This window comes from Alligator mississippiensis, chromosome 12 (assembly GCF_030867095.1).
Source record: "Alligator mississippiensis isolate rAllMis1 chromosome 12, rAllMis1, whole genome shotgun sequence".
Classification (NCBI taxonomy): Eukaryota; Metazoa; Chordata; order Crocodylia; family Alligatoridae; genus Alligator; species Alligator mississippiensis.
Genome location: NC_081835.1, coordinates 3,266,986 through 3,289,531, shown reverse-complemented (window position 1 = coordinate 3,289,531; position 22,546 = coordinate 3,266,986). Strand labels below are relative to the sequence as shown.

Here is a 22,546-nt window from a genome sequence, read left to right as displayed (position 1 = left end):
CTCATAGTCTTGATTTATTATAAAGGAGCTACTACATTGCAACAGCTAGTTTTATTCTGACCTCTTAGGAATCAAATCCTTGTAGAGAGAAATAATAAATAGCCACAATTATGTATATGCTGAAGGAATACATACCTACTGATGGGAGCTTAAAAAGTTGGGTAAATAAGTAACCATTTTGGAACGATGCACCACGTGGAACCTCAGTAGGATTCGGTACAAATATGCCTGAACTGTTGCACAAATCAGGCTACCCTACAATTTAGCAATCAAGCTGTCTCTTAGGTCAAGCTTTGGTTTAGAGTCTTTGAGCAGGTTGCCTGTTGGGTCACTTCTAGCTTTGCAAAGCTGACAGCGATCTCCATTCTTCCCTTCCCTACCTGCATCTGCCTTCTCACCCGCTGCAGCATCTACATCCTAGACCAGTGGCTCTCAACAGGGGAGGGCCACGAGCAGGTTTCAGGGGGTCTGCAGGTGTTGCAGGTCTGGCATGATCATACTCTCTGAGGTCAGCTGGGGCAGCCCACACCCCAGCTGAGCCTGCTGTCACTGCCAAGTTCATGGAAAAATGCAGATATTCTCTTTTAAAGAAGAAAACCCTGGGAAATGGCGGGTTTCCCCTTGCTGGTTGGCAGCGTTCCAGCCTGCAAGGGGCTGCTTGGGGCTGGGGGGAGCAGAAGGAGGCTGATACAACACATGGCATCCAAGCAGCGGTGGAGAGCAGCTCCTGCAGCTCCCCACAGGTAAATTGGTGGAGGGGTAAGGGGGGACGTGCCTCCCCCCACCATTTCTGCACCTACAGTGGGCACAGAGCTGCAGTCTGGGCACAGGACAGTGGAGCAGGGCAGTGAGACTTGTTGCTGCTGGGACCTAGCAGGACCCCCAGACCAGCTGCACCGCCACCCACGGTAGGAGTAACCAACTAGGGGGAGCCACACTGCCCTCGCGTTCCACCACCAGAGAGGTGGTGGGGTGTCGTGCAGGTAGCCAGGCCATGCTCCCCCCCCATCCCACATCCCCCTGCTCTGCTGTGGGTTGGGAATGAGGGCCACTGGCAAGGCCATGGGGAAGTCCAAAAAGGTTGAGAACCACTGTCCTAGACTATCCGCTCAACACTGCCCCTGCCAACACTTACATACATGCTTTTTTTTTTTTTTCTTTACACATCTGAATAATCTCGTGGAAGTCAATGTGAAAACCTGTAATTTTGTAGAATTAAAAAGCGCAGAATTAAATGTCTTCACAGGACTGGGACCAAACTATATCTCCATGGGTCCCTTGGTCTCTGATAGCTAGAAAATTATATTTGGAGATTTGTTTTTAGGTATTGGCACTTATGGAAAGTAGATATTGCATTAGAACAATGGTTCAGGGCAACAGCATGGGTTAGCTGATTTTTAAGTGTATTTGTGACAAAGTTTCCTTCAAGGCCCACTTTGTCTGGAGCCAGAAATTGAAGACATGTACCACACTGTTCCCTGATCATCCATAACACAAGATAGGCTTGTCACATTGGCTAGGTCACAGTGACCAGCTGCAGAGCCCCTGGGATTTCTGGTTCTGGTGGATGGACTGAATTAGGAGGCTGGTGCATGCCCAAATTAAAACACCAGTAAATGACCAAATTAAGATGTGTACATGTGATGGGTTGCTGGAACAAAGGAATAGGCTGACCGGACAGAATGTGGACAGGATGATGACCACAGGGAAACCAATCAACGGTACCCAGAGATGAAGAGTCACCAGAGATGAGAAAGAATAAAAAAAGGAGGGATTTCAGAGCTATAAAGGGTCCCTGAGGGGGCGATCCTGAGGCCACCATGAGCAGAAGATATATCACCTGCCCATTTCACCCACCCACCCCACTAGGGTGGCATGGGACTTGGCCCTTGACCTCCAGGTTGCTGTCATCTGACATTCAAGAAAGAACCACAGGTTTCAACCTGGCCACATACTGGCCAGACATACCTTCCCTCTGTGACAGCCTTAGGACTGATAGATACAGAATCAGGGGCGGGGGAGGTGGTATTTTGTTTGCCTTGCCTGCATTATTCTTATCTGCGATCACCGTGTATCAATAAAATTTGCCTATTGTCTCATGGAAGAAGTCGGGTTTGGTCTGAGGGTTGGGGTCCCCCCAGAACAAGATACCTGGGTTAGAAATCCAGTGCCAGCTGTCCCCAATACCCACATTCCCTGGTCCTAAATGCATAAATCATGATTAAAGCATGGAAGCAACTTGTAAAGTGACACACACATTAGTGCCAAAGTACAGTAGATGTAAACACCAAGTATCCAACTGGAAAGAGAGGTGGGTCTGTTGACCCTGAAGACACACACTTACAATGAGAGGCCCCCGGTTGTTTTCACGGTACTTATTCTGGAAGAAGATGTAAACCACAGTGGCTGCCAGCGAGTAGAGGAAGGCAAAGACCGCGATTGTGACGAAGAACTCCGCCGAGGAAGAGAAGTCCCCGATTAGAAACAGCTTTTCCCGTCGTTTGCCTTCACAGGTGGGCACATCGAAGTTCACCTGATGCAACCTGAAAAACCCCAAACAGGAGAAAAAAAGGTGGGAAAAGGTGAGAGACTTATTATCTGCTAATCTGATCCCACATGACTTGTGCTCATTTCCATTTGAAAACATGCAAGTGAGCAGTCCTGTTTATTGGAGTTCTTCACGTGCTGAAGCTTACCTGTAGATACAAGTGTCTGCAAGACTGGGAATTAATCTTGTATTGTAAAGCCATTCTATCAATAAAAACACCAATAAGCAGCAACTTGTTAACTGTTTCACAACAAAATCTAATGTAATTAGAAAGGTTTATACAGAAAGCTAAAATTCCTTTTCATTCAGCTCTACAAGATGTCTGGGATGTTTGCTATTGCAACCATCGAAGAGTGAATCTGCTAGAAAAAGCTTGGATTCTTAAAAACAAGGAATAAAAGCAAAAACCAGGTGGCAGGACAGTCCAAAAAGACAGACAAACATCTTGCAGTTCACCAGCTTACCAAATCCTTAAATAAATCCAGGCCTTACTGATTTCTATATCTTGAACAGTGCATGGTTTCCCATGGGGTTTTTAGGTCATGACTACTATATGGGACTTTAATGTGTTTGCAGTGTGGTTGCACCAGGACTGCCCAGGGAGAAGGCTGGTTATCCAGCCCATTCAACACCCAGAACAAGGTCTGTGGAAGAAGCCTCTCTCTGCCTCAATGCACTGGGCTCTGTTCCCATCACTTGCATGAATAGGTATCAACATTGGGACAGTCGGGTTTGGGGTTTTTTTGGTAATACGAACATTTCCCAGCAAATAGCAGTTGGAAGGCTTCCCTTTGAGTGTGATATCATTTCAGTTTGCCCTTGCCACTCTACTCTGCTATCTGTGCACACTCCAGGCATCTAACTCAGGAGCCCAAGCACAGCTCCTATCACGGCTGTGGCTCTGATAGAAATTCTTTGAAACACGGGAAATACTGATGCCTCTATGCATGGTCAGCGCTGTCTGCTGGGAAGGGGTCAGACAGATTTCTCCAGCCTTTACTGCCTGCTTTTGGAGAACAACAGGGCCCCTTTCATTTCAGCATGAGAAGACAACCATAGGATACGATATCCCTCTGATACCCTCCCAAAGAAGTCTGTGCACAGGGATAGCCAACTAAAGGACGGGCAGGGCAGCAAGGCCAAACTCAATGAAAGAGAAAGAGGTCAACAGAGACCGCTATGCTTTGACTTGAATGGTCATAAGCCACAAGTCACTGCTAGAGGGAGAGCTTGGAAGTGACTGTGGGTAGATATCTAAACTCATTAGCTCAGTGGCTGCTAGGAGCAACAAAAGCAAATAGTCTCTGAGTGCAAGGACACAGCGCCAGGCAAAAACATTGCTCCACATGCTGCGGGTGACACCCTGCCTGGAGTTAGTCTGACCAAGTCTGTTATATCAAGACAAGTCAGGAAGGAATCTGGGCAAGGAACGGCAGGCGGGGATTCAAGTGAGCACAGGGGAGGGTTAACCGAGGGCAGCCCGGCACAGTGCAGGCACCATCCTGGCAGGGGTAGAGGAGATGGAGGTAACAGCATGACTCAAAAAGTAGCAGCAGTTTCCCAAAAATAAAGTCATGATGCAAAGCAATGAATGGGCTGAGCCATCTGGGAGACATTCCTTAACACGGAGCATTCCTTAACACGGAAGGTAATTAATGTGTGCAAACCGAAGGCTAAAGGCAGCTGCTGCCACGACTGTATTGCTAAATAGACAGCTAGGCCCTTCGAGTAAAATAAAGCATCCGCAGCAGATCTCGTACAAGGGAGAGGAATGGTTGTGTGGGGTTGTATGGCTCTTTCCTTTTCCCAGCCCAAGGGGAAGGTGTGGAAGGAGCTTCTCGTCGGTGGCTGTGCGCAAAGACGTTTATTTGTTGCAGAAATATTTTGTGCCCAGTTTCTGCTGCCATCAGCACTGGGAGGCTAAAAAAAAATCACCTCGCCCCCCGGACTGCAGTATTCTGGAGCTGTGCGGTAACACACTCTTTCCCTTTCCAGGGGAAGATGACAAATCTGGTGAAAAATGAACACATGAGCAAATGGTCTGAAGCATCAGCGTCTTTCTGACTCTGTTTTTAAGCTTTCTGTTCCTAGAAGGCAAACACTTGCCATTGGGGTTTACAGTCTTCTCATGGGAATGAATAAACCTCTTCTAGTGTTGGTCTCTTCAAGTCATAGGGACAAAGGTTTCTTTTTAAACACTACCAGAGTAACCAGGAGTGTCTGAAACACAGCAGAGTCAGGGCTGGGAAATCGGAGCCAGCAAATACACGCTTCCCTTCCACACTTTTGCTGTGCTCATCTAGAAAGGGCACTAGAAATATGATTCAAAGTGCATTGAAGTCAATGAGCATCGCTGTACTGACCTCAGCTGGATTCGGATCTGCTATTGCACGTGGCCATCTCTGTAAGTCAGGTGGATTATTTGTTCTAGGCGACGTCCACGCTGCCATAGGAGATGTGACTATATAACCCATGTGGACAGGGCTTGAGCGCTGCCACCTGCAAGACTTCAATCCAAGTTTGTGGCATGTGAGCAACCTAGGCAGGTCTGTGAAGTCCATGTTGAGGCCAGTACTGCTGACTTTACTGCAACTAGCACTTGAGCTAACTAGATTAAAGCTATTTGGTATGTCTCCACACAAACGCACCTCCCAAATGCAATGTGAATGCTCTCCCTCGGGGAGAAAGAGCGGTATTTGCCCATAAAAGAAGGAGAGCACTGCCCAAGTTCTGCTTTGCTGGTTTGACGACATGCCTTATTCTGACCTGCCAGAACCACATCTGGGAATACTTCAGTCCCCATGCTCTCTGGTCCTCTTCAGTAAGGCTGCCAAATTATTTATCCAAGCTCAGTTAACTGAGAGCACTTTATGGGCCCAAAGCACTGCGGGAAGTATTGATGTACTCCAGACAGCGCTATGCAGCATCTGTGGTCACTTCTTAATGGCAACCGCAGATAGCATTTGCTGTCAGATTTTCCAGTGGGGAGAGTCCATCCTCTAATGGGAAGAACAGGAGCCTTAAATGACTGCATTTGCTCTGAGGAGGGGGCTGGCTGAGCAGCTTGGATATTAGCACCCGTTACACAGCATTGCTTCGGGCCTAGCACGTCTTGTCTAAGCAGCAAGGAACGGTGTTGAGTTGCATTGAACAACATTATGTAGAAAACAAAGGAAGGAAGAGGCAAAATAAGGACTCTGCCTATTAAGTTGATCCTCTTAAAATATTTTTTCCAGACCTTCCTTTTCCTCCGGCAGCCGGAGCTAGCATTGTCCAAATCACTGCGTGCAGCTCAGGTGGTGGACCTCGGTGCAGGCTGCAAGGAGGTGTCGAAGACATCGCGAGCTGGCGCCTGGATGTAAATCAGGGTAACTCCACCGACATTTCAGGACCTGGCTCTCAGCCCGTCTCAATGGTTTGCAATAGCAAACTCTGGGACGCCAAAGACTGATCGAAACCACGTTGTGTTTTTCTCCTCTACTCATACATTTTCCCCTTGCTTCATTCTCTAAGCCACGTACCTTCCCAGCAGCGCCTCCCCGGCCAAGCGGCACGCAGAGATACCAGATACTTTGGCATCACACAAGCCTCCTTGCGTTGAGTTATTTTTACTCGGGAGTTTCTATTTTCAGCTTGCTCCAGGCTCTCCGAGCCGGCAGGCACCGGTGCCCCTGCCAGCCACCGAATGTCAGCCCATACAATCCACAGCTCGCCTGTGCCAGCGGGCTCGCAATTGTTGTGACTCACCCCAGGGGGAGGAAGAAGAGGATGTACGAGCACCACTGCACCGGGTGGCACATGCTGATCAAACGGGGATGGGGCTTGACCCTGAAACCAGTCAGGATCAACCCCCTCCACCATCTTTAACTCATCCTTGTCTCAGGCCACAGGTGCTGATGCCTTTTTACTGTCCAGCCACTGCAGGATGCCTGGTTTGGCTTTCCTGGGACTTGCTGGTGACTCAGGGGCATGTGTTTTCTCTCTCTCTTCCACTTTCCATGGGTCTCTACCTACCTTTAGATGACCAGAGGACTCTCCCCACCCCACACACACATGCACACATCAGGGAGATGTTGTTGCATCCGCCTGGTTGCATCCAACAGTTGTGCCAGGAGAGCAGTGCACAGCACAGCTGTCCTCTCTCTATGGGGGAGGACTTAGCTCAGGTCCGGGGCCTGCAAAAGGGAAGGCTCTTTGCAAGGATGGGGCTTTCTGCTTCGCCCCCTCTTGCCTCTGAGCACCCTTCTCCCTACCCATCCCTGATCCTGCCGTCTTCCTCCAGCCATCCTCTGCTCCACCTCCGTGTCCCACTCTTCTCCCCCAATGCTTTCCCCTCACCATCTTCTAGGTGAATGCTAGCAAGACTGAGAAACTATTCTTTGCCGGCACATACTGTACGTCAGCCACACCATGGGGCTACATCCACGGGAGTGAATCTCACCGATTGCCGGGTAAAAATGACCTGCCACTTCACAAATAAAAGCTCTTAATTAGAGGGATAATGATTCACTGAAACCACCAGAAACTTCCTTTTTCCCCCCCATAAATCAAAGTGGAAACTCTAAGAAATCTAAGATGATTTAGGAAACATCTATACATGGTGTCCATTACAGTACTAAGAACAACCAACCATGAGGCCTGATGCAGGAAACGCTCCCATTTAGCCATGCACACAAGCACGTGCTTAACGTGAAGTCACCGTGACTTGCCTGGGATTTGCTCCTGGATATAGGAGAAGTTTATCGTTGGCCCTGGCAATCCTGAGTGAGCAGCAATTGTCTCAGCACTTCATTCGTGAAAAGGGGCAGGGAAGCAGGAGAAAACTGACTGCTTTCTTTGGTAAGCTGCCCTTTTTTGTGAAAATATTGTCTTGCTACACACGCAGCAAGTGACAGCCTCGCACACAACGTGTGACACTCCTACTGCTCCTGCTCCAGCTCAGAAATCCTATGGGAAAATACTCATTCTCCTCCCTTTCATGTCTGCTTTGTTTTCCCTGTGTTTATTTCTCTGTCTCTGCAGTCCTCTCAATTATTATGATGATTTTCTTTTTACCAGCTTCAAGAAGAAAAAGTTTTAACAGCGATGAGACCACCAGAGACCTCTGAAAACTAGCTTTTGCTGGTAGCAGTCTTTGTAGGAGTTTATAGCAAAAAGTTTCTTTTAGGCAGCTACCCTCCAGAATCTAGACAAAGGAAGTAAAGTTTTTATTTCAAAGCATTCATTTCACAAATTCAGATGAACAGAACCCAGGCGGTTTTTCAAACCTCCAAATGAGATAAGGAACAAACAAATGCAAACTTTTTTTAATGGCCTATTTTTCCTACTGCACAAAGAAAACGAAATATTTTGGATTCTGCAGGGAGTAATTATATTCCCATAATTTTCCCCCGACTGCTGCTGCAGTCTCAGTTATTCTCTCTCCGGCCAGCCGTGCATATAGCTTTCAACTGTGCTGAATGTGGCCTCTTCCTTCCAGCCCATTTGAAGAACACTTGTCAATAAGGAAATATGCTGATTTTACTACAACTGTTGGTCCTTCCTTGAACGGAAATAACCCTGTTCTCCAAAGCAGATTTTTTTTTTTTTTTTTATACATATGACTGTGATGATGAAAAAGGCTTTAAAAGTGCTCCAGGACCCTCAGACACAAGTGCAACTCCATCTGGGATGAAGTGGGGAGAGACTTTATTACAATAGCTGAGTGTTAAGAACTTGTTAAGACTTTTTGGCAGCTCCTACAACCCTCTGTCTACTTCTCATCCATTAGAGCCACTATTAAGTGACTTCCAGGTTGCAGCAAAACAACGAGGCTGTTGAGGTAGGAGCTCTCTTTCCAAGTAAGATGCCATTTAATGCTGCACTTCATCTTTCCAGAGTCCCTGGAGCTGAAGTCCTCTGTCCAATAAGTACAATATTAAGGTTGCCCTGAGCACTCTGTGAAGGTGCAACATGGCTAGCCAGGTGCCTGGAAGGACAAAAGGTGTCACAGAGGAGATGCAAGGCTTTGCACATCTCTTCCTCATGACATATCAGCACTTGGAGGGTGCTCCAGAAGAAAGAGAGACCCTCTCCAAGGTGAGCACAGTCTCTCCTGCATGTCTTCCCCTCTTCTTCCACCACAAGCAATTTGCTTGTCCATCCTTTCTCCCCCACATCTTGGCCTCCTCTAGAGTGATGCAATAAGGATATCATAAGTGTTTGTTCCTGGGGGAAGTGCTTACTTCATTTATTCGGCATGATCTCCTTTTATCCAAGTGTCCAGCAGGGTTGGGTGCCTCAGCTGGAGGATGCTGATCACAAGAGACCACGGGCTGGACTTGCTGAGATCCCAAGCACTCAGAGCGCCTATCCTTGATGAACACCTTCGACTGGCTTCGCAGCTGCAGCAATGCATTGTAAGCTCTCTTGTATCTTGGTAAAGGGAGTCTAGCTGAGTACAAGGGAATCTAATTTACACATCAATTTACACATGGACACTTCGCCGCCCCAGATGGCCAGATGCCTCCTGTGAATAGAGGCCGAAAATAAAATGCCATTTAGCAACCCGCTCTAACTCCCACCGATTTCACCCCTGGCATTTTTTTGTGATGGTTTGCTGAGCAAAACCTGCCTGCTTTTAAAGTCCTTTCCTAATTTAACCTGGGTTTTCCTGGGTGACTCACCGTTGCAAGCATCTCTGCCTCATGCTTTAATTGTGCTTTGTACCTGCTCCTGCAAACATGCGGTATGTGCCTAACCCGTATATTTCTAGGATCAAGCCCCGCCGCTGATCCTAAAGATCTTCCACTGATGACAGCTCACTTCAGTGATCCATAAAGGGCTCTCTGTTCCTCACACTGTCAGCAAGCACCTTTGAATGTAATCCCAGAGCCAAGACCATAGCCGGAAATGAAGCATGCTGGAAGCAATTGGACTGCAAAAGCAGTACTGAAGCAGATTCTCTTCTGGGTTTCTTCCAGTCAAAATACTGGAAAATATTTTCCTCTCTCTCGTGATTTTAGTTTCTCAACTTGTCAGCTTCCCCGCGCTCACTTGCACATGGCTGTTGTGCAAACATTTGGCCAGTATAATTTTCATAGCAGCAACATTTTTTTTTTTTTAATAGGACAAGCTGTCAGCCACTGTCGCTCCAGCCTATGCAGACTGCGCCGTTGTGGGACTCGTGGTAATCCCTGCATGAAGCCAGCAGCTAGGCAGCAGGCGGGCCGTGACCGCTGCTTATTTTGCTAAACACTGCTCTTGTCTCCTTTCTGACACTGAAGTGGGAGACGAGCTCTGCGGGGCATGAGCTGCAGAAACACAATGGGGTCCTGGTTGCGGGAACGGAGATATAAAGGATCTAGGACCAGAGGGGACCTCCCCGTCCAGTGTTTGCAGACAAGCATTGGGACACGCATGGCCACGAGAACATCGACTCCAGGTCTGCTTGAACATCACACACACACACCACGTGTCAGAAAAAAGGACACTGCCACGTGGCAGGAGAGGAAAGCCATATGTCTCTATGAAGGATCCCCTGAGCAAAGGGCCGTCAGGGTGTGAAACAACTAGAATTGTCCCCAAACTTGGGCAAAGCAGCAGCTTGTTCCTGACAGTGTGCAGAAGCATGGAGAGACACCAACAAGAGGGAGAAAGCTGAATCTCACCCCACGGCAATGGGGCCTGACACAAAATACAAGGTAAGGGCAATGCTGCCTACCATTGCAGAAATGACCCATGCAAGCATCCGTGTCCAGGGTTCAGTATGGAAATAGGGCAGCAGTGTCTTTGCAAGTCATTTGTGAGCCCCCCTAGTACCACCTCAATGCCGACAGGAAGGGCCGGAGCGGCGGCATGCATGGGAACTGGGCTTGCTGATTTGCGCCTCTTCAGCAAACACCGTTGCATGAAACCCAGTGGGAGGCTGCTTGGTCTGCAATTTGTGTTGGCTAAAGAGCAAAAGAGCCTGTTCTTAACACAAGAGGCCGAAGAACGAAGAACAGGACTTGAGTTTGCCTTGCGAAAAGACAACGAGACTCTCGGCCGTGGACAGCGAATGCTCGCTACAGCCGGGGGCAGTGCCAAGGTGTCTCTGCTGCGAGTTACAGGAGCTCGATTGCAGCTAGAAATGGCACCAGGGGCTAGCACAGTCCCAAGTGGGGGCCAGGCTCTGATTTTCTCAGGAAGGCATTGATGCCATGGCTGTTTTACATGACCAGAGGACCCCTCCCACCCCACACATGCATGCACACATCAGGGAGATGTCGTTGCATCCACCTGGTTGCATCCAACAGTTGTGCCAGGAGAGCAGTGCACAGCACAGCTGCCCTCTCTCTATGGGGGAGGACTTAGCTCAGGTCCGGGGCCTGCAAAAAGGAAGGCTCTTTGCTAGGACTGGGCAGGACAGCGAGGAAAGCCTCAGGTGCTTTCTTCCTTCCTCTCTTGCAGCAACGAAATCAGCTAGGAAGACCTTACTCTTTATTCATTCAGCGGCTGTCTGAACAGGGCAGAGCAGTTCAGCTTTTTGAGTAAAAATGCATGACATGCGCTCTCACAGAGACTGCGGAGGAAGGACCTCCGACCTCAGTCCCTTGCGTTTCAGGCTGAAACTGGCCATAAACTCCAAGTAAAACCCAGCCCCGCTGCCTGGCGTTCAGCCCGAGGCACGCTGCCACACAAAACACATATAAACCTTCACCTGCATCTTCTTCATGTTTGGCTCATAGTTATTCACTCCGAAAACAGACCGCTTAGCGCCCAGACCAGCCGATGCGAGCGGGAGATCACTTAACCTGCAGCAGCGCTCGCCCTGCAAGCTCTGCATTTTAAATAGCATTGGAAGAGCAAACAAACAGGTTTCTTCCTACTTAAAGCCATTAGTTTCAGGCCCCTGTCTTGGGGCATGGGGCGATTCCATCTGGAGTCCGAAGGCAAGTTATTTTCATTCGAAGCAAAGCTCGGTATTGCTTTGTAGGAGAGCAGCAGATGTGAACTGAGGCCGGCAGCGTGAGTGTTATACCCTGCAGGGGCTAACTGCGCCCGCGGACTTGTTGGCCTTTAGCTTTGTCCACAGGAGGCCACAATCAGTAGAGAAGAACTGCTGGAGAAAGGCACTAAGTGCCACCCCAATGGCTTTGGAGTCCCAGCACACCTTCCACATCCTTTACGTTCAGAAAGACACTGTTCAAAAACCCGTTGATTACCGATAAAATATTAGTATAATATTCCATTTAATTGCTGGCAAATGAGGTCTAGCATTAGCCACGGGTGGAGGCACAACACACAGAAAAGCCTCGGGTGCACTCTGCAAACAGGTCCATAGTCGCGTGCGCTGGGTGCTCACACGTGTGTTACGAACAGCTACTCTAAAAGAAGATGGAAAAGGGAAGGGACTTTGTTCGGCTCCTCACTACTTTTTGTCACTGCAGGATATTAGAAGGAATGATGCCAACTACCAGTCAAAAGCAGGCAGCAATGTGTTTTGCATTGGCTGTCTCTGTAATGGCACTGAAGTCAGGGGGCTGAAATGTTCAAAAGTATCTTAGAGATCATTAAAAATGCACAAAATGATCTGCAAGGAGCATCACGGTAAGAAGTTTGCTTTAAAAAAAGAAAGTCTTCATGACAGGCGCAGATAAAACATCACCGCTTGTACGGTACCAGAGAGACCCTTCATGCATATATATATAAAAAATGCAAATGGGGAGAAAAAAGGTGCTGAATACATTAATCTAGGCAGCCATTCCTGGCACTTAAAGAATAAACTCTGGATAAAACTTTTGCGACGACTCGTTCTGGCACCAACACAGCACGCACTGTAAAATACTATTTTGATTAAATGGAAAAAGCTCAAGTAGAGCAACGACTGTCCCAGTTCATCAAAAATGCAATCGCTGTGCATGCCAAACCAGAAGCTCCTATCGTTTAGTGCTGATTTAGGAATCAGCGTGTTCTCTCCACAACAAAACACTGCCTCTGGCATGTTGCTACCACCTCCTTTCCCGGTATCTTGACAGCCAGGTAAGCTCTCTTGAGCATGCTCAGCGTGTAAATCGAGAATGCCCTTTTTTTGGTATGGGGCAGGCTGTACTTCAGCACCTCTTCCATAAATACTAATAACATAGCTCTGGGCCAGCCATGGGGAGCCGTGAAGTATACACTTTGTGAAGGCAATAAAGCATTCAAGCACGTGCTTCACTTCAAGCACGTTCTAAAACCAACTCAACTCAACGCTCATCCTGAACGCCGAGGTCCCAAACGAGGATGGCACTGAAACCAAATCCAGAATGGAAGCCATCAGTCTTCAGGTAGCATTTCAGTTCTCTCCTCCAGCTTGACCTCTGCTTTTCATGGCTAGACAGTATGGTAGGGCAGCCCATCATCATGACATTTCCCAGCTGGGGGTTAGTTGTGCTCCTTGTGCACTTACAAAGCAACTACCTTCTTGCATGCGATCCACCGGCCAGCTAGTCTCAGCTTGTCTCTGAAAATAGCCGCTACCCCTTGCTTCAAGGGTGCCACAAGCCATGCAGCAGAGGGTAAAGCGGCAACCCATCCCTATGGCAAACATCTTGCTAGTCCTCGTTACATAGGGGACCTTATCCCCTCAAGCAAGGCTCTACAGACTTCAAGGTCCTTCCGTTTTTACCCACTCCCTTAGTTATCCACGGAGAATGCCAATAGATCCTGCCATCTCCTGACCTCACTGACTTACTGTAGCTAGGTGGTAAAAGGGGGATAATAACCAAGGGCTGAGTCCTCAGATGTGGAAATCAGCACAGCTCCATGACCCCCAAGCAATGCTGATTTACACCAGCTGAGAATTGGGTCCAAAACTTTTGTTGGTGTTTGAAAAGGCTAGAACCACACATGGAACGAGAGACTAAAAAAAGGTAAGCATTTTAAAATGAAGGTCTTCTCTCTTCCCCTATCCCCTCCAATAACTAGACATGCTTGGGGCATGGAAAAAAGTCCTTTTCCATTAAAAATGCAAATTCTCTCAAAGTTGAAAAGAAATGCATTGGTTTCCATGGCAATTTCACTGGGAGGCTCTCTTGGGACCAGCAGAACAAAACCAAATTCTGCCCCACGGTAGTTTTGGCAGGACCTGAACTGTTGTTTTTTTGGCCAGGCTTTTAAATGACCCAAAATAGTTAAATATAGAGAAGCATGAATGAATGCATGCGTTTTTGAGCTCAAAACCATGATCTGAAGAAGCCAATCTGCTTTGCATTGTCAGGTCAAATGAAATAGGAAAAAGAGTTGGTTGTCACCTTTCGAGCCATTTTTATGCTGCTCTCCTCCTGAACTGTGAATGGTGGGATGCGACATTATGCTCTTCGTTCACTTTGTTTCCAGTTTCCATTAGCATTATTTGAAAAAAACACAAACAAAAATGAAAGGAAAATCTAAGCACAAAAGGCTAAAACCAGGCATAAAAGGCACTGCTGAGAGCAGGGTATGAAACTGTATTGTAGAAGAAGGTAACAAAAGCTGGGACCCATTTCTTAATGTCCATCCTGGCTGTTTAGTTTATATAATTAGATAATGTAGCTCAAGATCCCCCGCTGCACTGATGTATTATTGAACACATGTCCTTTAGGACTGGATCGTAACTCATTCATGTTGCTGGCATCATTCAGGAGGGGTATATGGTGTTCACACGCCTGGCAGCAAGGGGACTAAATTGGCTCGATTTTTGCAGGCTGGACAGTTATGAAGTTAACAGTATTCAACTCAACGGTGGTAATTTGGAAATCTTTTGATGAGGCGGACAAGTGCTTTCTTTGATGGGGCTTTCTTTGCACACGCATAAAGTGTGCCTGAAACTCAAGTACACTGGTAGTAAGTAGCTGCATATCGGGGCTTGCCATTTAACTCCCAGTCTTCAGGGCAACACAGACAAAAAACAAAAGGCATTACAAAATGTAACCTTAACGTGCAAAACTGCAGGGTCCTTTGGTGTAGAGAAGTACGTAGTGATTCTGGGCACTTGGATAGTGGCACAAAACAAAACTGAAATGATAATCAGCTCATTTGGATAAGCAGAAATAATTGTGAGCAGGTGCTTTTAAACAGCAGCAGGGTTTGGGTGGAGGTCTTGCTGGGGACATTGAAAATGGGGCAGAACACGCGACAAATAGGGTGCTTCGTGCAAGGTATAATTACACGGCGCTGTTGCACCTTGTGTAGTTTGGCCCTGTCTGTAAATGGTTTTTCAGAAATGAATTTTTACAATATCTCAACATGCACGGATGTAGACATTGGGAAATCATTTATTTGCAAAGCAGATGCAGAGTTAATGAAGTTTCTTCGTTCCATTTTCTAGATTGAGAATTGAACTCCAAAAAATTAGTATTATTTTGAACTACATAGTTGAGTGATCAAGAAATCAATGAGCAACTTCTTGTGTGCTGTGGGTTATAGACTCATAGAAAATTAGGTCAGAAGGGACCTCAGGAGGTCATCTAGTCTAACCCTGCATTTAAAAGCACGCCTGTAAGTGTGCTCCATACTGCTAAAATACAATGACCTGCATTGGTTTGGGGATTGCAGCCAGAGGAGAAATAGGAAAAAGTGGGGATACAGCTAAGATTAGCGAGAAGAAATTAAAGAGAAAGTGTAGGGTGAATACCAGGAAACTTTGCGAACAGGAAGACGTGGGGTAATCTTCATGAGATATGGGAGAAAGTACATTATTAGGGACACTTCCTGATAGGACGGACAAAGCCCTAGAAATTTGTTATGTGGGATGACATTGCCCTGGTTGAATGACTTTAATACATCGTTTCTTCGCAGGTCGCTGTACAGATTGCTTCAGAAGACATGGCTCTCTGAGCATCAAGTTTCGGCTGGTGGGTGACTGAGGTACCAGGCTTAAATGCATTGCTGGTCTTCGTTTCAAAGAAAAATTCGACTCAACAGCAAACATTAGGGATAGATTCTGGCTCCGTCAGGGAGCTGTATATCAGGACTTCCCTCCATGAGAGCCAATGGATTTATGCAGCAGTAAAAAATGGCTTTAAATCAAAAACATGGTTGTGTGGCATAAATTGTTCAGACACTAAATCATCCTTGCTTTTCTCCAGTCCCAGATGCAAAGCAGGCACCTCAGACATGCTGCACGCAAGGGCTGCGTGACCATGTTTGAAAGGTCACGCTCCTCCCTGATGGGAGAAATAACACTCATTTATTGTTAATGAGGATCATGAATCAGTAACAAAGGGAGAAGAAAGTCCCTTTCAGGATGCACGGTCTTCTTCCACGTCTCCACGGCTGCTTCTCTGCATGGAGCAGCACTTTGCCATTTTATGTTTGGAGCTCTCTTCTGATGACAAAAATTAGCCTGAATGTATGGAAGATGTCAAGGTCTCTACAGCCTCTTCAGTGTGAGAGGCAAAAGGATCTTGGGCTATAATTAAAAAAATATATATACTTTCAAAAGAGTGTCATCTCCAACAGAGAGGAGGAAGAGACAGGAGTGTGCTCTTTCTTGTTTCAAGTGCATTGATTAAGTGCAGGGTGGAAATCTGCTCTGGAGTTACAGGGACCATGATTACAAAGAAGGCTAACAACATCCAGGGCTGCATTGGTGGGAGCGCTGCCAGCAGATAAAGGGCAGTGATTCTTCCCCTCTATTTTACATGAGGGAGGCCACATCTGGAGTCCTGTGTCCAGTTTTGGTCCCACTACAGAAAGGATGTGGACAAGTTGGAAAGAGTCCAGTGAAGGGCAATGAAAATGGTTCGGGGGCTGGAGAACAGGACCAGTGAGGAGAGGCTGAGGGATTTGGGGGCTTGAGGTGGGGATTGAATAGCAGCATTCACCTCCCTGCAAGGGTGCTGCAAAGAGGATGGAGCTGGGCTGGTCTCAGTGGGGGCAGATGACAGGACAAGGAGCAATGGGCTCACGCTGCAGCAAGGGATGTTGAGGTTGGATATTAGGAAAAAACTCTCTCATGGGGATGGCAGCAAAGCACCAGAAGAGGTTACCAAGGGAGGTGTTGGACTCCCCATCCTTAGAAGTTTTTAAGACCCAGCTAGACCAAGCCTTGGCTGGGATGATGCAGTTGGGGCTGGTCCTGCTTGGAGCAGGGGTTGGACTAGATGTGACCTCCCAAGGTCCCTATTACCCTCATCTTCTATGAGTCTCTAATTCTATCATGTTAATATTATATATAATATTAAGTCACACCTTCTTTATTGTTTGCTCAAAGTCCACCCTCTGCTTACATACCCATAAGCTTTCTCTTGACACCATACATCATGTTTGGCTGAAAGGATGTCCACACGTGTGCCCCAGGGCACAAGTCAAACAAACGAGGCGCAGGAAGCACTGCTGCAATGACACAGGAGCAGAGTTTGCTGCTCCTTCTCCGCACTTTCTGGCACGGGCCAGGAGAGGCCATGGCTAGCTGGACCACGGGTCTGAATTGGGGTTGGCAATGCTCCTGTTCAAGGGATATGCCCACATAGTTTATACTCTCTCTCCACCAGCCTGGGTGCTCAGTAGTTCTGCTCATATGGCATGCTAATGCCTTTCTGGCTATCTGTTGGGAATGTGTTTCAAGGCACAAAGAAGCAAGGCCAAGTGAGACATTTAGTTTCCGGCGGGGTGTGGGCCCCGGGGTCCCAAACCTGCTGCATAAAAAGCCTTTTAAATCGGTCACCCTCTTTCCAATTGAAAGCCAGGCCCGAGGATGCACCGAGATTCAAATCTCATTTGCCTGCCTTCATCCCGGTGTTCAGTGCAGCATTGTTTGTTTGTCGGAAGCTGTTCACATTTATCCATAAAAGCCGAATCGTCCGGGCCCTGCAGCTGTGACTCGTGAGAAAGAAGAACGGAGATCCTACGGTGCCCCTAACAATGGAGAGGCAAGCAGCGGCTCACGCCCCTGCATGGTTTCTATCATTTCAAGTCCTGTAGCAAGGCATGGATTTTTGAAATCCAGCACTCCCTTATTCAAGTGCTTCAATGTGACTGTTGACAGCCATGACAGCTACAAGCATAGTTTGAGTCTTTGCAGCATCTTATTTCTAACTCCCACCCACACCTCCTCCTGTTGTCAGCCAATAATCAGAACTCAGAAGGCAACTTGGGGAAGGGGGGGAATATCCTTGCTGGGTGAATACAAACTTATTCAACTGTGGAGGCAGGAGGGAAATAATCAATGGGAAATTCACCCTACTTCCCAAGCTGACGTATTCTAGAGGGGGTATGGCATGGTGAGGTTCGACATTATGGACTCAGCGCTGCATGGGCAGATGCTCGGGTCCATGCCGAGTCCTCTGAAAGCCAGCAGGGCTTGGCAGAAACACAAAGGTTTGCTTGTGCGGGTCTAATTGCAGAATCAGGCAGGAGGAGTTGTGAAAACAAGAGAGATCTTGGAAGGCAGACTGGCTGCCATTACAAGAGTTGCATCCACCATCTTGTCAGGCTGTAAAAAATGCAGCAAACCCATCATTTAAGAGGAGGGTGAAGGAGAAGAGAAGAAGAAAAGGGACTGTTTGGGAATGGCAGTCAAAGGAAGGACCTTTAAGGAAAACGTAATTAAAGCCAACTGATTTGCAATGGAAACTAAGGGCCAGATGTCCAAAGCTCGGTGGATACAACTGTGTGTATATGTTTTTCTGACACCTGATGTGTACCACACAGTGATTATCTTCAAGAGCCCCCAAATGCTAATTTGTCAAATGACATTTTCTTTCTAACGGGGAACTCGACATGGAAATCTCGCATTTCCATAATTCCACTGGATTAACGCCGCGCTGCTGTGGGGATCCTATTTTCGAGTTGCACCTCAAAGTAGTTAGAAAGACACAAATATGCAGAAGGTATTTGCAAATAAATTGCTCCTTTCGACATCGAATGCATAGTAGATCTGGCCATTTTCTTCCACAAGCCATGCTATACGTCCTTCTTATAGAGACAATAGACCCGTTCTGACTACTTAGCTCGGTTTTATTAACTTTTCCCATAAAATTATATTTTATAACCATGTAAATTAAAAGTTCTTTAATATCAGGTTTCTGTAATGAATGTTGGAAGTGAATCATGTTACAAATACATCTAACTCAATTTTTAGAACCAAGCTCATGAATGCTAAAAAGAGAAGAAAGGGGTGCAGAACAGTAATAAAACAATAAACATTTGTAATAAACCGAAATATGACTGTGGAATAATATATGCAAACTGAAAATCTCTGCAATCAAGGATTGACAGCAGTTCCCATTGTTTCAAAAAATGCTACATGCCAAGTAGGGCTGTCGTGGTGAACATCATTAGTAGTACTCTATGCATAACGAGGTTATAAGCGAAACAATATATAATTTGCAGTTGTATCGGGGTCCCGGTATATTTGGTTTGAGATTGCAATACACATTCTCTGTTCTTTTATCACGCGCTCGTATAGCAATGCAATATAGACGAGTCAATTTATATTGTAAAAATAATGATAGGGACATTCTTCGTCCTTTAGGTTTTATAGAGGTGGAATCATTATCAGCAAGGGAAATTTCAGCTTTAATGGTTTCCCTCCCCCACACACACCTCTTCTGTTCTGTTTTTTAAGAGAGCCCAGGCAATTTAGGAGCCTAAGCCCCAATTTAAAAAGTGATTAAGGGCCAGACGCATATAAAAGTGCCTGACAATGCAAATCAGCCAAATGGGATTGTCAGCACTGTTTCACTAATACTAATATTGCAAAGGGCCTCTTGGCTTATTGAGCCTGGCATCTAGCAACCACAGGCCACCATGGCAAAAAATACCTGTTGGAAACAGATCCAGGTCTCTCTTTTCCTCTGCTGGAAGGATGCTGCAGAACCTCAGGCCTTTCGGGGTTAGAAAGTCTTTTCTAATTTCCATCCTTTCAGCCTGATTGATTCAGAGCCCATTTTATTCTTGTGCCAACACTCTCCAGTAGCTTAAATCATTTTTTCCTTCCCTGGTGCTTACTCCATTGCTGTGTTATAGAGAGCAATCATGTCCCTTTCTGTCCTTTGCTGTGTTCGACTAAAGCAGCACAAGTCTCCTAGTCTTCTTGCATAAGGGTCTTCCTGATTGTGCCAGGGGCTTTTCTTACTTTGAATGCAATGTTCCTGAGTGTGCACAGATGAGGCCTCCTTGCTACCTGATAGTCATATTTCCTGCCTCAGCTCAATATACCGCTCCTGGTCATCTTTTACATGGCTGCATTACCTTGCAATCTCCTTGCCTGCTTGCAGATCTATTGCTATGATAATGGGAGTCAGATGCTTGGCATTAGGGGTGTTGGTTGTAGCCGTATTGGTCTAAGGACATCGGCAGACACGGTTATCTGCGTACATGTGATCTCTCTTATTAGACCAACTAAATAGCTGGAAAAATTCTTTGCAAGTTCTTGGACACAAACTCCCTTTTTTAGGTGCCTGAAGGCTTGCAAAGAACAATTTTTCCAACTATTTAGTTGGTTTCATAAGAGATATCACATTTACCCAGACAACCTTGTCTGGCAATTTTAAGTGCCTTTGGAAATCTCACCAGACAGGTCAGGTCTCTGTACCAGAAGCTGCCTGTCTTTGAATATATGGCTTTTTTGAGTCTGTGTCCCATCAATCAGCAACAAGACCTAGGCTCATAAGTCTCTCTTGAACACGCCAGGTTGTTTTCAAAGGGCTCATCTAGACTGTGGAACTACTGATGCTATTGCTGTCAGCAAAGCCCCCCAGTCTGGACAGGGTTTGTGCTGGAAGGAGAGGGGTGGTTTTTTGCTGGTCCAGTTGCATTATCTCCCCGAATGGCCCTCAGAAGCCCTCTTCTATCAGCAGGGCTATGCCCAAACTGGCAGTTTTGCTAGCTGTGCTGCACTGGTGCAGCCCGACCTGACATGGCCAGCTAAAACTTTGTGGTAGACGTCAGACCTGAGTTACCAAAGTGCTTTTCAAGATGCACCATTATTGTCCCAAACAGGGGCCTTAACCAAGGCCCCTTTTAATCCATGGCAGTCTTTCTGCTGCTTTGAACCAGACCGTCCCCTAAGTTGCATCCCCAAAAAAGTTGCATCCCCAAAAAGAATGAAGAATCAAAAGGAGTTACCTGAAAGGATAGGCAAAGGCTATGTCAATGTTGAGGTCACTCTCTGTCTTGTTTGCACAGTCCACACTGAGGCGCAGTCCTCCAGAATACCCACCGCATGTTGCGAATGCAAAGATGGCAAAAAGCTGTCAGGAATAAACAACAGTTTTGTGTTACTTCCAACACAATCAAATGCGAGTGTGCAAGCAGCTTCCACACTTAAAGCCACAGCTTGCTAACTGGCAAACTCTTAGCGCACATCATCATCATCATCACTCATTGAGAACAGTCAAAAGCAGCACCCTATAGTTTCTTTTCCACCTGTCTTTTGACACCAACGCAAGCTGAGGAGTCTGAAAATAAGGAAGCATCTCTAATGAGGAGACACAATTAGAAGACTCCCCTGCTCTCAATGCTACCAATTAGTACTAGCCAATTTAGGACCTAGCGAACAACAAGGCATGCACAAAGAAAGACTGGAACCAGAGTTATTTGAGGCCCTTAAATGCAGGTAAAATCATTGCATAATGTTGTAAGAAGCCAAGGGAGGGATGCCAATGGAGCGATGAAATGTGGCTAAATTTTATAAAACATGTGAAACATGTAATCGCCTTGCCCTTCGCTGATTTGCATAGGGCAATGCATAACTTAGAATAACGATGCACACTATTCATTTTTCTTCAATCGTTATCTGCGGCAGATATGGAGATGCAATTAATCAATACCCAAGCAAAAAGGAAGCAAAGCAAGCTACAGAATAAATTCGGTCAGTCAGTCTAGACACCGACAAAAATGATTGTCGTTCAGATTTTAGGCTTATTTTATCTTGATCCTCCAAGGGGGAGTAGAGGAAAATATGCGGGGAGTGGATGCAGTCATGCTCATTTCTTTTCGGATCGGTTTTGAATGCACAAAGGCAAAAAGTGGAACTGGTTTTGCAGAACTTCATCGATTGACGGGGGGTGAAATGCGATTCACAGCACAGCTGCAGCCAGGCTGGGAGTTTCATTACCCTGCCATCTGCACAACAGATTATATACGTCTACACTAACTCTCTCTGTTATAATTGGAAATGTATACGGACGTTATCACATCAAGACATTGCCAGGTTAGTGACCTGGCCATTTCCGGAGCATTGGCTAGAGTCCAGCTCCACTTTGGAGATCCCCATCAAGACTAGGCAGACGATCCCAGCTGCCCGAGCAACTGGCAGGATGTTACCGTCTCCCGTCCATCCAGAGGGCACACGTAACCCGCGCATCCGCTGCATGCGGCGGGTGGTACCTCGCACTCGTTTCTCTGTTGGCTGGTTCTGTACACGGCAGACAGCCTTGCTCAAGAAGTTTGGCACCTAATTAAGACTAACACCGAGTAGGCAGAGCATTTTAGGAAGGATGAAAAGAGGAGGCGATTAGAGAGGAAGCATTGTACCTTACTACCTCCATTCTTGGAGGTGTTTAAGACCTGGCTAGACACATCTTTGGCTGGGATGATGTAGTTGGGGCTGGTCCTGCTTGGAGCAGGGGGCTGGACTAGATGGGACCCCCTGAGTTCCCTTCCCACCCTCATGGTCTGTGTTTCTGTACCTCCCAGGGGCCAAACCCCCTCCCCCAAAACTCAGAGGGTTTCTGCTCCTACAGGAATGAGTCTGTGCAAATCCCATAGAGAACGGTTCATTTTTTAAACTTTGTTAAACATTATTGAGACTTCACTTCCATCTCTCATGATGCCTCCAGAACCTGCCCAGCCAGCAATGAATCATGAGGCCCATTTACACCACAGCACTGGCTTACTTCACCCCCACTCTCCTCTCTTCTCCTTCTGTTGCCCATCCCCTTCCCCTTCCCCACATTGTGCCGTGACCCGAGATGGCCAGTGTTTTGGGGTTTGGTCCTTTCACGTCACACAATGAGGTGTTGGTTTGGACCTGATGAGGCCAGCACGTTTTAAACAACGAACAGCAGC

General features: G+C 46.9%; 1 protein-coding gene across 2 annotated transcripts in view; it reads right to left on the bottom strand.

Moving 5' to 3' along the window:
- The window catches only part of SYNPR (synaptoporin), a 119,630-nt gene that overhangs the window by 11,153 nt on the left and 85,931 nt on the right, over positions 1-22,546 (bottom strand). For both annotated transcript variants that reach the window (XM_019499808.2, XM_014604476.3), the window contains 2 exons: positions 20,603-20,727; positions 2,345-2,543 (listed from right to left, as the gene is read on the bottom strand). In XM_019499808.2, coding sequence (XP_019355353.1) covers positions 2,345-2,543; positions 20,603-20,727 — 324 coding nt within the window. The remainder of the gene's footprint in view (positions 1-2,344; positions 2,544-20,602; positions 20,728-22,546) is intronic.